Raw genomic sequence first — 14,143 nt, forward strand, 5'->3', positions numbered from 1 at the left:
CTTTTCCATTTGGCAGGGAAGGGGAAACAAAAGTTTTGTCTTTTGTGATTTGTGGGTTTTCCATTTTGTTTATTTTAAAGCACTGTTGATTTGCAAGTCCATATCAAAACACACACTGAACATACCAGCTTCAATAGCAAATGCATTTCCTCGCTCAGTCTTTGGTAGAAGTTCTGTCCGTTCTTTATTTGTGACAGGAAATCTCTGAATTAAGCTCCGCACAGCATGTTTCGTGTTGGGAGTCAAACAGCAAGACATTACTGCACGTGCCAGTTCTGATCCATCTTTCTTCCTTACGGTCAGGTATCGATTTGCTCCTTTCCTGAGAGGAAAGGAAATTCTGTATTACAAATAAGCAACCTACATACCTCTATGTAAAGCTATTTGACCACAATTCTTTCTTGACTGCTTTAACATTATTTTCAAATAAAAAGTCATATCGAGAAACTTCCAAGTACAACGCACTAAAACATCTACCACCATTAACATGAAGTAGCACAGCACAGACACTGCAGAATTCTGATGGCTTTGCAGTTAGGCCTCCATAATGTAACATTGTTCAGTTATCCTTTCTTTTCAAGCGCTGTCATTGCATTTGCTTCCTAAAAGATAGTAGACAGTTCCATCATTCATTGTATCAATCAATAGTGACAGGTATAACACATAACGATTTCTATACAAATTTAAGAGACTTAGAGGTTGTTAAAAGCCAACAAACAGAAGTAGCAGAAAACCTGCCTTCTAGTAATATTCAAAGCCTGAAGCAAGTCCAGTAAAACAAACTAAAAGCACCTAGATTCCTGTGATGTTCATTATCAAATTAAGTTTTACAATTCAGAAATAGAGCCAACACATTTAATCATAAAACTTCAGTACAAACAGTTATTGCTCATTTGTTCTAAAACTGAACTCTGATACTGAAATGTAAAGAATTGTTGTAAATATGTTTGAAATCGAACTGTTTTGTGCCTGGGCTACAACAACCGATCGACACACTTTGAACATGATTTATTAGAGTAACAGCACAACGTCTCACACCAAGAGCCAAATACCCTCCCTCTAACAGGGATTAAAACACGTACTGGTGGTAGAGTGGCGCACATAGCTGCTTTCTAAACTATTGGCTTGGGTTCAGCTTCTGGCCAATATAAGATTTAATTTCAGAATTACAAAAATATTGGGTGCTTCTCATCACGGCTTCAGCTTCATCTAGGGAAAAGTTGTCAGACCAGAAAAGAAACATACAGCAATACTTCTCCTGAGTGTGCTCCCAGCCTTCAGTAGTCTGCATGTCAGCAACTTCTTGTACACAACTACATGTACACTAACCAGATATCAAAAGAAAAACATACTAGCTATGAAGAGTTTACAATAAGGTTTCTATAAATAATTAACATATGATTGGTCAACTCAAAGGGAAAAAAAACTACGGACACAAAACATCGTCCTACCGTTCCCAAGAGTTTCCATTATTTATTCACTCTATGCAACAAGTACAATAATGAATATTAGATTAAAATTATATTCTATCAAGAAACACAATGATGAAAACCAATCACAATCAAGTTTTTAAAAATAACATTTGAAATGATCAATCTTTAGGAAAATTACTGAAGAAATTTGGGGAGACTAAACCCGAGTAGAACACTGAAGTTCAGAGAAACAAAATCCCTTTTTAAAATCACGTGCAACCTATTATTACAGTCAAAAAAGATGAAGTTTATGTTTTCCTAGGTGAACATTCCCTTTTTCTGAGTTGATTAAATTTTAGTTCAACTGTTTCCCAAGATGCCTATCACCCTGGATAATGGAAAAAAACCTGCAAATAACATACCACAGATTCTGGTAGGATGCTGCTTACAAACACTTAAGTAGCTCTACAAAGAATCAATAAGGATTCAAGTAGGCTTTATCAGCTACAGTTCAGCACAGGCATTGCACAACGCAAGCATGTTTCTGCTGCCCATATGGGTGTTTATGATGTGGCTTTTCAACACCCCTTTCCCCTAAAACATGATACAAAGATACAAAAGTTCAGCTGAACTTACTGGCTCATGGGAATCTTGGCAAAATCAGCTGTAACACCCCTGAGACTGGAGCCAATGTAGAAGCAACTTAACTTCAGTTGAACGTTACCATGCTTGAATAAGCTCTTCTGAAACCAAGACGTGCATCCAGTGCAAACACTACCGAATTGTGCTCACCAACAGGACGTTGGCAGGTAAGCATGGATCAAAGAACTAGTGTTGCACACTTCCTCTGCAAGATTCATGCAATTTCACCGAAACTGAAGAGCAGCAAATGCTGCTACAGCTATACAACACTTCACACACACACACAAAGAGAGAGAGAAGTTTCACAGGGCATTCCATCAGCCTAGGTCTTTTTGCAGCTTTCCCTTTCTTGTTGCTCTGCCACCTTACCTCCCAAGCGAATCTCAGCTTTTATCCAAGCTCATCAGGTAAGTAAACATGGATTTTATCTTCAGAAAATCAGAGTGGGGCAAGAGAAAGAAACATCATAATATCTGCATACAAGCCCTTCTTTCCTGCACTTCTCAACAGAAGCCCTGTTTTGGAGATGCTATTCTATATACCGTCTTACTCTGCCAAGTTCTCAGGTACTACATAAAGACCTTGAGAATACAGTAGTGCTGAACTCGGTGAGGAGCCTTTTTTTAAATGAACACATGAAACCACAAGAGAGCAAAAGGGCAAGCTACCTCCAACTAAGCGTGCCACAAATTTCTTTAGCTAGATCTAAAACAAAGCTAAAGAAAACCTTATTTTGTCTTTCCTTTTAGTCTTTCCTCCCTAGTATAATCCCTTGTAAAAATGCAGGATACGCTAGAAATACAGGTCACTTTACAGTTAGTAAAGAAATTCCATACATTTACAGCTACTAATGAGATTTCATACAGGTACTCTAAACTAAATCAGATTCCAACTTACCCTTTGCTTTTAGAAATCAGACCAAGAGACTGACTGAGACGATGAATAAAAGCTCTTTCAATACTAGTCAAAGAAGAAGGAAATTCCATTTCTAGAAGTATGATAAAAAGAACAAATATGACAACACAACATGTAACATCCTTAACACCATCACCTAGATGCTACGAGTTTTTCAGCCCCCAAACTTATCGTGCTCACACTTTCCTGAAAAGGGCGATAAAACCCATAGGTGCACAAACGCTGCTGTCAGCCACAGAAGTAACGGCAGTGGGGTACCCTCGCGCTTGCAAAGGAGGAAGGTTTACAAGCAAGAGGGGCGTTACTTTCACAAAAAGGAGCTGAAAAAGGCTTCCGTTGGGGCCCTAAGCGTCTGTGACCCCCTCCTCCCGGCCCTCGCCTCCTCCTCCTCCTCCCACCCGCTCGCCGGCTCAGCCAGGTGCTCCGCACCCGGCGCCCAGCTTGCGCCGCCGGGCCGCGCCTCAGCGCCGCCGGTACCGCGCCCGCGGGGCCATCGCACCTGCGGGGCGGGGCGGGGCGGGGCGGTGCCCCCCCCTCAACGGTCCGCCCTGCCCCCCCCAACGGCCGGGCCGCCGCAGCCCCCGCGCACCTTTCTGATCGCCGTAGCGGAACCGCTCCAGGGCGATGTTCACCGCGATCTTCACCTCCTCGTCGATGCGGATATCCTTCAGCCCCTTGGCGCGGCCGCGGCCCGCACCGGAGGCGGCGGCGGCGGCAGCAGCAGAGCCGCCCGCACCACTACTACTACTACTACCGCCGCCGCCGCCGCCGCCGCCGGGCTGCCGCGGGGAGACGCTGCTAGGTCGCGACATGGCTCGGCGGCCGGAGGGGACGGCGCAGCCGCGCTGGGGGCGGCGCTCGCGCCCACCTGTGCGCGGCGGCGGTGGGTGCCGGCGGCGCGGGGCCCAGCCGGGAAGCGACGGGGCGGGGGGAGGGGGGAAGGAGGTACCGCCTGAGGGAGGGGGCGGGACCGGGGTAGCGTCGTGACGTACGTACGTGCGCGCGCGCGGGCGAGCGGAGCCGTCCCTGCTCCTGAGGAATCTCCCGCCTCCTCCGGCCCCGGGGTCCCGCCGGGCCGAGGCCCCGCCCCCAGAGAGCTTGGGGGCGGGGCGAGGCGGAGGCCGTCGGCAGGGCTGCGGCGCAGGCTGCGTCCGTTAGAGCGCGCGTCCGGCTGATTGTTGCCTGGCGTATTCCCCTCAGGTCCCGCAGCCGTGGGCGCCGCATGCTCTGGGCAGAGGGACGGGACGGGACGGCAGAGGCGGACGGTGTCTGCTGCCCGCGGGCCCGCTTGGCCCCGCCGCCGGGGCTGGGCTGGGCTGGGCGGCAGGAGCCGCGGGCGGGCTGGCCGCCCTCGCCGAGGGGCTCCGGGAGCAGGCGGTAGCCCGGGCCACGCCGCGGTAGCTGAGCTGCGGAGTTGTCAGGAAACTTGGGCTCCTCCTGCGATGTGCAGGTGGGTGAGATCACCGCAGACCTCAGCCTCTTAGCTGTGAGATGTTAACTCGCTGTGCGTTTTGGACGAGTTGTGCAGTCATTGAGCGGCTTGGGGACTTAGCCGGTGTTCCGAGTAGTCCCTCGGTCAGGAAATCACTCTCTGGGTAGCGCCATCATCTTTCGTGCCAGCTTTTCGACTCCGCGCTGAGGATGTTCTGCGACCTGGCACAGGGCGCGCAGCTGAAGCTCCCCTCGTTGGCATGAGTCGTCATTCAGTCTTCCCCCACGCTTGGACGTTTTGAGCATACTTTGACCAAGAGCAAACTGATCCTCAAGGGTGAACTTCAGTGGAGAACTGAGTAGATGGCAAACATTTACTGTCTGAAGTGGCTGCCTGCAAAATACCTTTTAAGAGAGCGCTACCAAAGTTGTATACAAAGCTCACTTCACCATAAATCTGCTCTGAGAAGTGGCTCTGCAGTTAAAGGTTTGCTTGGTTGTAGGGTTATTTAAATATTCTCAGTTTTCTAATCTAACTTTCTTCTACACATCTTCAACAGAAGCGTTTAATGCTATTTAGCTACAGATATTTCCATGATACTCAGTAGGGTAGTGTTTGAGCACATCACATTTATTAATGAACCAAATTGTATAACATCACAAGGTAAGGATTATTTTTCCTTACTGTTCACGGTGATAAATGAGAGGTGATACCTGGTTTGAAAGAGTCACACTGGAAATCTGTAAGTATGAATATAGTTCTGTTACCAATTCCTACGTCTTAACAGCATCATCTTGCCTTCCTACAGTACATGCATGTGATTCTGCAGGCCCTATTCTGACCTCAGATTTGCAATCCTGTGTATACAGCAGCTCATAGACATAATTATTAGCTGTTACATTAAATTAATCTGTAAAGCTAAGAGCATGAGGGGGCACAACTGGATCCTGCATAACAGATCTCTTAATAGCTTGCTTCTTCCATTGCTGTATTGACTCTCCAAGGCTATTAAATGTGTAAAAGCAGGAAAATATTATTTGACTTATTTAAAAAGACATGATTCAAAACAAACACAGAGAATATACACACTGAACTATTTTTATATAGTCCCTCTTGAAAATAAAGCTGCATTTTATGGGGCGTGGCCTGAATTCACAGCTATTGCAACTGCATTGGTAGCATTATACCAGGGATTAATTTATCTCCAGGAATTTAAGACAGGAACTCATAAAATATTAGTGAAATAAGGGGAAGCTTGACTCACTACATTAATAATGTTTAAATTTCCCACATTGTAAAGATGCATGGGGGTGCTGGCACATTAAGCATGATTTAAACTATCAATTTGCTATCGATTTTTTGCTATAAATATGCCTAAACAACACTTCAGACAGCCAATAAATCATGCTCCCAAAACTGTTGGTATAAATTGGAGGAGTCAGCATTTATGTAACAAAATCTACCGAACACAGAGTGGTTCCATGCTACAGTGAAGCAGAAGGAAGGTTTTCCTAACCAGTGGTTGTTACCCTATATTGCATGCTGCAACAAGTGATTGCCTGGTCCTGCTAACTGTCTGATTACAGTCTGTACAGAGTGCATAAAAGACAGAGTGAGAACAGAAGTTTGCTGTAAGGTAAGCTTGTGTGTTAGGGGGCAATTGTGCAAACTGGCCTTCTGGTTTTGAACACTTGTGAATATACTTCCAAAAAGTCACTAAGGGTGATTCTGGACCACCTCTGAGGCTGCCCTCCGGGCCAGACTTGCCTACATGCAGGCAGCAAGCCTGCAAAGGACGAGCGGCAGCACACTCCTTCTGGAGCACGTGGGATCCAAGCATGCCGTATTATCATGCCATAGGGCGTGTTGCCACAACCTGTTTGCCAGGCCAGAAGAGAGAAGCAGAAGACAGTGTGCATCGTGCTTACTGTTGCTCGAGAAGTGCTTTTTCACAGCGACCTAAGTTCTCCACTCTGTGAGGAGCAACACAAATCTTCCCTTTAGTAACGGACACGTGGTTCTGCAGGGTTAGGCTAACCAGCGTATGGGATTTAACACTCCTGGGTTTTGGTTGGTTTGAAGTTAGAGATTGACACGTTTCATTTGTTATGATTAACCCCAGTGAAGCATTTTAAGTTCAAAAGTTTGTTTCAAATTTTTAAGTCTGTCGTATGTGCTTTCCATTCAGGAGACAGTAGGAACAGAGGAGCGGATTAAACCACTCATGAAAAATGAGATGAAAAATGAAATGGTAAGCAGCATAACAAATAAGCAGACCATGACTAACAGGTCAAAGGGTTTATTGAGAAAAATTCTAATGAATGTATAGATCTGGTATGTGTTGTTCATGTATGTGTAAATTGTGTATACTACCTGTCTAAATCCTCCCAGCATAGGCATGCCAGCACAAGGGCCCAGCTCTATGCAGATACTGCCATTGTTTTCACCATCACAGTTTATTATCTTTCTGTAGTCAAGAAAAGATTGTAATTGCCAAGTGCAGTTCTGACAGCATGTATCCTTTTCCTATAGGAATGCTCTGTCATTTTAACACACTGGTTTCTCAAAATTACTCGCTGAGTAATGTAGTCTAACACTTAGGTCTAGCTTCTCATTAGTTGTCTTCCCTCAGGCATTTCCTAGAGAAAGGTCTATGTCTCTGGACATAGGAAATGCTACACTGCATTTACTCGTAACTTCATGGAGTTTGGCATTCTGTCTCCAGCTGAGGTCAATGTTAGATGTAGATGTGTAAGAGGAAGATACCACAGACCTTTCTGAACAATATATGTACAAAACAGCTTTTGTCTTTGTTTCTAAGTTCTTAAACCTGGTGGTTTATGTATATTCCTTAAACATTTTATACTAATAAAATTTACTAGCTGCAGGTTTTCTTACTATAATTAATAACTCATAAGACTTTTTAAAACTTTATTTCATGGCTGGCCTCAGAAATACCTTCTGGCTAAGGAGTTCCACAGAGCAAATATCACTGGAATAAGAATTATTTCCTTCTATCACCATATGTCCGAATGCCCATATATATTTTTATGAAAAGTGGTAAGAGGCAGCAGAGTTTTATGCTAAATATATCAGCATATTCAAATACAATTAAGCATTCTTATTTTACCCTCCTCAGAGGCACTTGTATTATGAAACAGTTTTTGCTGGCATCTTTTTGCTTTGCATAATATTCTCCCTCTCTTGAATACTACAAAAACTCCACGAAAGATGCCGCTATAGCAAGAAAAAGAACTTTAAAGGAAATCTATGAGACAAAATTAGCCATTATGTACTAATTATGAATGCGCATTGTGTCAGAGTTGACTCCGGAATAATTAGTCTTTTTCATTTTTTAATGGTTGTAGTGGTTAGAGTCATAAGACTTGTTTTTCTCCTTTGAAATATCATGCAAAGATCACTGATGATCTAATATTAATCTGCAAGATCAGGTTAGTCAAAGAGCAAAAGATTTCAGTTCTTCCATTATAAAAATGGTATTGTGATACCTTTTTATTTCAGGCATCATAGTAAATTTGTAACCAAATAGTTATTGGTTTACTGAGGTCCCGTTAAAATTAGTTATGTATTTGTACATATTTAGGAGGGTATAAGTAATCTGAATTTATAATAGGAAATGTTTGTGTAAGAAATGACATCTGGTGAAAATGAGCCTCTGGTGCTTTATTGTACAAAATCGTATACACTGATAGTTCCCTGGGATTTTGTGGGATATATATGGACAATTGCCTCCTCCTCGTTTATGTTGTCACTTGTACCACGCACTGACACATTTTCCATAATTTCTCCTTCATTTGTCTCTTCCTCTGCCCTTATTCCCTTTAATTTCTAATTATTATTTTCTAGATGTAAGGCAACAAGCGTATTGGTCAGCTTAATCAATATATCAGTATAATAATACTCAGTATATCCGTGTATCTGTAGATATATAAATATATTTACAAGTATGTTTTTGTCTGTGTGATCTCACTCTCGCCGTGAAATAGTATTTGAACGTCTTGACCGATTTAAACCAAATTTAAAGGCAGAGTAGCATGGTAGAAGTCTTAGGTATCAAATACCTCAAAGTTTAATGAAAATAGGCAGCAGGGCGGAGGATAGAAATTCTATTTGTATTCAACTGAATAGAAAGGCTGCAGCAATAGCTCAGTCCTTATCAGGTAACGTAGACACTTAAAAATGCATCAAGTCTGGGAGAAATTGTAATCAAAGTTCATCTCTTAGTAGACATCAGAGAATCCAACTAATCACACAGCTCTGTAGGGACAGCATGACTCATGGAACTGATATATTTATTCTTTCCCACTCTTTTACAGGTTCTCTCTGCCCTCATCCACTGCTAAAACCTATTCTCACGAAGGGTTTCAGGACAGCAGATGTAGGACGTTTCAGAGGCAGGGCAGTGTCACCTGGTGATACTGACGTTTACCAGCCATAAGGTAAAGAAAAATAGGTGATGAGCTACAGCTTAAGCCTGCAGTCTTCATCCTTGAAAACTGCTCCCTTGGGTACTTATATTAGAGTCCATGGTGGGAAATGGAATGCCATTGAGTGATCCAGTTCACCTTCTGTACGCCCAGAAGGTATATGTGGCTGTCAAAAGCACGCTATTTTTCTGAGCCAAGACCTGGCAACCACAGGAGTTCTAGGGACCCTCCTTAGACACTCCCAGCTCATCTCTTATTTCTGAATCATTTGGGTTTCACTTAAGTTCCATTTCACTTAGGTTCCAAGATAGGAGTTCATTTTGATTTTTCTGAAGAAAATACTCAAAAACAACAACATGAATCTAGAAGGTAAAGTCAGGTTTTTTCTGTTCAGTGGCGAGAACTGCCAAGAGCTGGACTTAGCATCAACCTTAGCCAGTACATCTGTACAATACAGGGAACCCTAATACAAAGGTATTATCTCAGCATAGAAAGCAGTACAGTTGCATTAGCATGATGCCATGCCTGAACCAACTGAGGCCAAGCTTAGTTTCAGTGCTAGAGTGACAAACCTTCTGTTTCCAGAGCTAAGGGTCACTTTCCTTAAGTTAGTCTTTTACGTTCTGAGGATGTATCAGCTAAAAAAAAGCTCACAAAAAAGGAAAGGAAACTTTCAGAGTTTCTCTGTATATCATAAAAACACAGAAAAGCCATGCTGATTTTGTAATTTGTTTAAAAAATCCGTAGCAATTAAATTACCTGTATGAGTCTGCAGCAGGCTTTTCTCTCCAGTGAATATACTGAACTGTCTGTCACTGTCTCCTGTGTCAATTGATCAAGGATATCCTATTCTCTTCCCTATTGTGGAGAGGGAAATTGCCTAGGTTTTGTTATATTTTTTTTGTTGCTTGGGAAAAAAGTTGCAAGACTGCATCATGTAGCAGAATTGCCTACGTCTTTCTTCTATGACAAGATATTTGTTACACAGATTCACAATTTAAAATCTAATCAGGGGTGTACATTTCTTGGATCTTAATGTTCCCTTGCTCATAAATTAACTTTTCATTTGGTGCTTCTTTAGTTCATTTTTTTATTGTTTTCATGTCATATAATTTCCATTGTCAAATAATGTACATTTTTGGCACAAAGCAGAACTCATGTAACTTTCTTCTCTGATGGGTTGCATCTTCCCTTCAAGATTAGTGCTTAGAAAGCAAGTTGTATATCTAATGAGATGTCATGATCTTTGTTATAAATAGTCTCTGTCCCGTAATAATGACAGTTTTGTCTTTGATTTGGCTATCCATATCCTATATCACACTCTTAAGTATGTCCAACTGTGGCATAGTAAAGTTATATCTACTATATTTAAGATTTAGCTTTAAAGTCTAAAGGATTTAGCTTTAAATATAAAGGATATTATCTACGTGAGGCTTAGGCAGAGCAGAATCTGTTTCACTGTACCTGATCCAAAATACTCTTCTGTATAGTTCTTCCAATGTGAAATAAAAGCGACTTTATTGGGGATTTTTATTTTACCTTGAATAACTAAATTGCGCCATAAAACCGTTAACACAAAATCACTTTCAATTCTGCATAAATTCTGCATGCTCAGTAATTTAAAGGCAGAAATCTACTGTAGCTGCAGCAAAATGTGGACAATATTATGCATCCGAATCCTTTTATTCTTTGTCATTTTCTCTTTTAGTATCCTGTGGAACTTGAAAACTCCATAGATATTGATGTTGTAGGTTATACTGATGTCTAATTTATTCAGTGGCTGTAGGACTAACCCTTTCAGGCCCCCTCTTTGAGCAGTTCAGAACTTGGAGTGTTGAAACTTTAGAGGAAAATAGCAATCTCTTGCAGTGCCCAAGGCATCCAGTGAGTTCAGCAGTATATCCAAGTGAGGGCTGGGAAGGGCATGCTTCCAAACAAGGTCAAATATGCCCCAGTTCTTCCAATAACTGTCTCTGCTGCTACTCCCTCCTAAAATACGAAGCTGTGCTTTCTGGGTGAGCGAATGACAGAGGGGAGTAGTGAGAGTGGAAAGATCTCGTTTAGAAGAGTAAAGTGATGGCGAACATGGAGGATGGATAGAGCTGCCTGAACACTAGCAGGTTTATTATGTCTGAAATATTATAAAGGCAGTACAGAAATTGCAGGAATTCCATGTCTTATCAGGTCGAGAGGTGAACTGAAGGCAGAAAGATTTCATATCTGTCATTCATATGCTTGTGTCTCTGTTGAAATTGGAATTCAGAGGAATTGATATGTTCCCTAGAGAAATTTAATTAGGCCTAATCAGCCTCTCCTGACAGAACACTGTTTCACTGAAATATTTTGACGAACATTATACTTGAGTTGCAAACATTTTCTGGAGTACAGAACACGTTTAACTATTGCAGCCATCAGCAGTTTGCAGAAATAAAAAGTTATCAAGGTTACCTCATAGCCACAGTCTACAAGAAGGCCATTTATCTCTAAAATTATCCCCGCTTTTTTCAGCCAAAGTAGCATTCTGTTAACAGAGATACAGATGTAAAGAAAAAAACTTTGACGAATAGCAGTGGAAATGTTCATTATCTTTGTCTAAATATATATCAAAGAAGTTCAGGAAATGACAGATCCAAATTGTGGATTTGTATGCACGATTCAGGACTGTGGCAAGTTGTATTTGGTAGGAGAGTGTTTTAGGACATGGCTTGGAAAAAGAGACAAACCTTTCCCCATTTACATTCATTATCATCAAACAAAAGTACATCCTTTAAAACAGCTTTACAAGGTGCCTGAGCATTACAAGGTGAAAATGAACAGAAGAGTTCTCAGAAAAATGGTATACAGACCCCTAATATCATATCTAAATGAAAGTATTTTCATTTTTACGCAAAGTGTATCATTTTAACCAATCATGTTTTGGAGGAGAAGAAAAAAATCTAAAAAAAATCGTCTAATGAAAAAAAATTATTTTCCTTTGAAAATATTGCTTTGATGAAGAATTTTCAACTAGCGCTGCTTGATAGCAATTCCACAGTAAAGGCTGCATGAGATTTGCATTTCTAGCAGGAATGAAATACTATGCCTGTGATGTGAGATGGATCTAAATGAAGTAATGTGAAAAGGCTAATATAATGACTCTAGACATCAGGATTTTGGCGAGGATTTAAGTACTAATTTCCTAGCTAAACCACGGCTCTGGTGGTGGCAAAAGCACTTTGCTGTATATGGGAATGTTTTAAGTATTATTTATTTAAACTCACATACTATGTCTGTTACTTTTAATTTGGTTACAGTGAAGACAGATAAACAAAGATGGCCTTTATCTGAAGGCTACTGAAATCAAGGATAATCTTTCTTTTGATACCACCAGCCATTGGTTTCAGTCCTTGCATATGTTAAAAACTTCAGTCTGAATACCTAAGCAGTTACAGAAATTTAAAACAGCTAAAACCCCTGAAATGCATGACAGTGATATCAGAGCATGCATGTTTTAAGGTATTTGTTAGAAAATAAATAATATGTATTAATGTACACTTCCCTCATTGAAAAAATGTTTACATATAAAAATATGTACATAGATGTTACACAGGTCATTGCCAGGCAGAGATTTAGCTAAGGACTATAGATGCTGGCATATCTTCCACCTCTTATTAGTGTAGTATGTGTGTACCAGGTCATATTATGTGAAAGTGCCTGGTGACTGCACATATCCACTTTACATTTGAACCTAAATCCATGTAAACCAGATTAACAGCCTCCGTACCTCATTTTATTATATCTTCCTGGTGAGATTATGGCAGGGCACCAGCCCTCCCCTTTCCAGCCCAGAGCCATCAGTCCCTGCTCAATGACTCCACAGGAGTGCTGGCTCCAGCCCTGCCACAGCACCCACCCATAGGTGCCTGCCCGGCTCAGCCTTGGCCCTATCCCTGTCGCGTCCCCATGGCAGTGCCTGACACCCAGGGCTGGGGCTGCCCCTGGTGCCCTGCTCCCTTGTAGGCAGTGGGACAGGCCTGGGCTGCCAGGCCACATGGTGCCCTGACAGATTAAGCCGTTCTCCACAGGAGTCCCAGATGTCTCCTACCTTGTGTGCACGGATATGGTGGGCTCCGAAGGCACCTAAGGTTCAAGTCTGGGAAAAATAGCTCGAGGTATAGAAGGGAAGAGGAGCAGCTTAGATAGCTAGTTTTTCACATCATTATCTGTCTCTGGCTATGCGTTCTTCTTTTTCTGCATAGTAAGCATCCATGAGAAAGTTAATGTTTCTTGAGTAGTATTACATGGTTTTTGTATCATATTTTATATATATTTATAGTGTGTTCCTGTTCCTGTAAGTAAACAGGTAAACATCGAATTGCTCGCCAGCAGCAGAGAGGACAGAGCCACAACCCCAAAGGAAGCAAAACTTCCACAAGTTAAAACTAAAATGCTGTTGAGACATCAAATGGTTGTCATTTATTAATTGCTTTAAAACTGTTTTCTGTAATATTTGCAATGTGTTCTTAAAATATGGCATTTACTACTCTCTTGGCATTCAAAATCTTTTCTGCATTCTGAAGATTTGGAGTGATCTGGACCAAGCGTGCTAAACTTCGCATTGCCTTTCAGGCACTCTTCCTACATTTCTCTGTCCTCATTCTATCCTTGCCTGAATAACTAGGTAATTGATTAACTCTTAAAATGTGCTGTGTTTTAAAATTCGCTCATAAATGTGCCTGGAGGTGCTGGCATGCACAGGAAAAAAAAATGGGTATCATAAAGCTACCTGTCTCTGTTGCCCCATTTCCATTTATTGGTGGGAAGTTAGTGCAGAACACTGCTGTCCCATCACTAAAGTGTAGTCTAGGGCCTAATTGCCAAGTACAGCTAAAAGGGTAGAAAGTTTGCCTAAGTTAGCTAGTAGCCTGCTGATTTGCACTTTCTTTATAGGGGTGTCCGTTAGTTTACAGTCTTGGTTTACCTAAGAACCTCATGGAGAAACATGGAACTCGAGAAGGTGAGCGTGTCTGGAACAAATGAAAAACGGTTGGGTGCAGAAATTAGGAAAAGGTAAGGGCTGGTATTCTGGGGAATCACACTCCTGATGCTTTAAGCAAGTACTCCACTGCACACCTTGGCCATCTTGTTTAAAGGAGTATTACTAAATTAGAAGTCACACTTAGTGCTTGAAATCTTAAGTTACTGGTTGTTTTGTTTGCTGCTTTGGGGGGAGGTTGATCTTAGAGTGCTGTGGCTGAAACCTGTGTAGCAGGAAACATTTTTCGCTTTTAGTCAGCTGACTTCGGTCTTTTGGC

General features: G+C 42.0%; 2 protein-coding genes across 4 annotated transcripts in view; one reads left to right on the forward strand and one right to left on the reverse strand.

Moving 5' to 3' along the window:
* Positions 1-3,858, reverse strand: part of LOC138064539 (3'-5' RNA helicase YTHDC2) — a 33,769-nt gene extending 29,911 nt beyond the window's left edge. Inside the window, exons 1-3 of the mRNA XM_068927543.1 lie at positions 3,559-3,858; positions 2,952-3,042; positions 126-322 (exon numbers count right to left, since the gene is read on the reverse strand). Of these exons, the coding sequence (XP_068783644.1) occupies positions 126-322; positions 2,952-3,042; positions 3,559-3,781 (511 nt within the window). The 5' untranslated portion in view covers positions 3,782-3,858. The remainder of the gene's footprint in view (positions 1-125; positions 323-2,951; positions 3,043-3,558) is intronic.
* A 299-nt stretch (positions 3,859-4,157) lies between these two features.
* The window catches only part of LOC104150980 (MCC regulator of WNT signaling pathway), a 223,396-nt gene continuing 213,410 nt past the window's right edge, over positions 4,158-14,143 (forward strand). Inside the window, exons 1-4 of one of the 3 annotated variants that reach the window (XM_068927547.1) lie at positions 4,158-4,887; positions 6,590-6,652; positions 8,739-8,861; positions 13,779-13,845. The gene's annotated coding sequence lies outside the window, so the exon portion shown is untranslated. Of the gene's footprint in view, positions 4,888-6,589; positions 6,653-8,738; positions 8,862-13,778; positions 13,899-14,143 lie in introns of those variants that run through there. The other 2 variants (XM_068927549.1, XM_068927548.1) reach the window with 2 other exon arrangements.

Source organism: Struthio camelus, chromosome Z (assembly GCF_040807025.1).
Source record: "Struthio camelus isolate bStrCam1 chromosome Z, bStrCam1.hap1, whole genome shotgun sequence".
In the NCBI taxonomy this organism is placed as follows: Eukaryota; Metazoa; Chordata; class Aves; order Struthioniformes; family Struthionidae; genus Struthio; species Struthio camelus.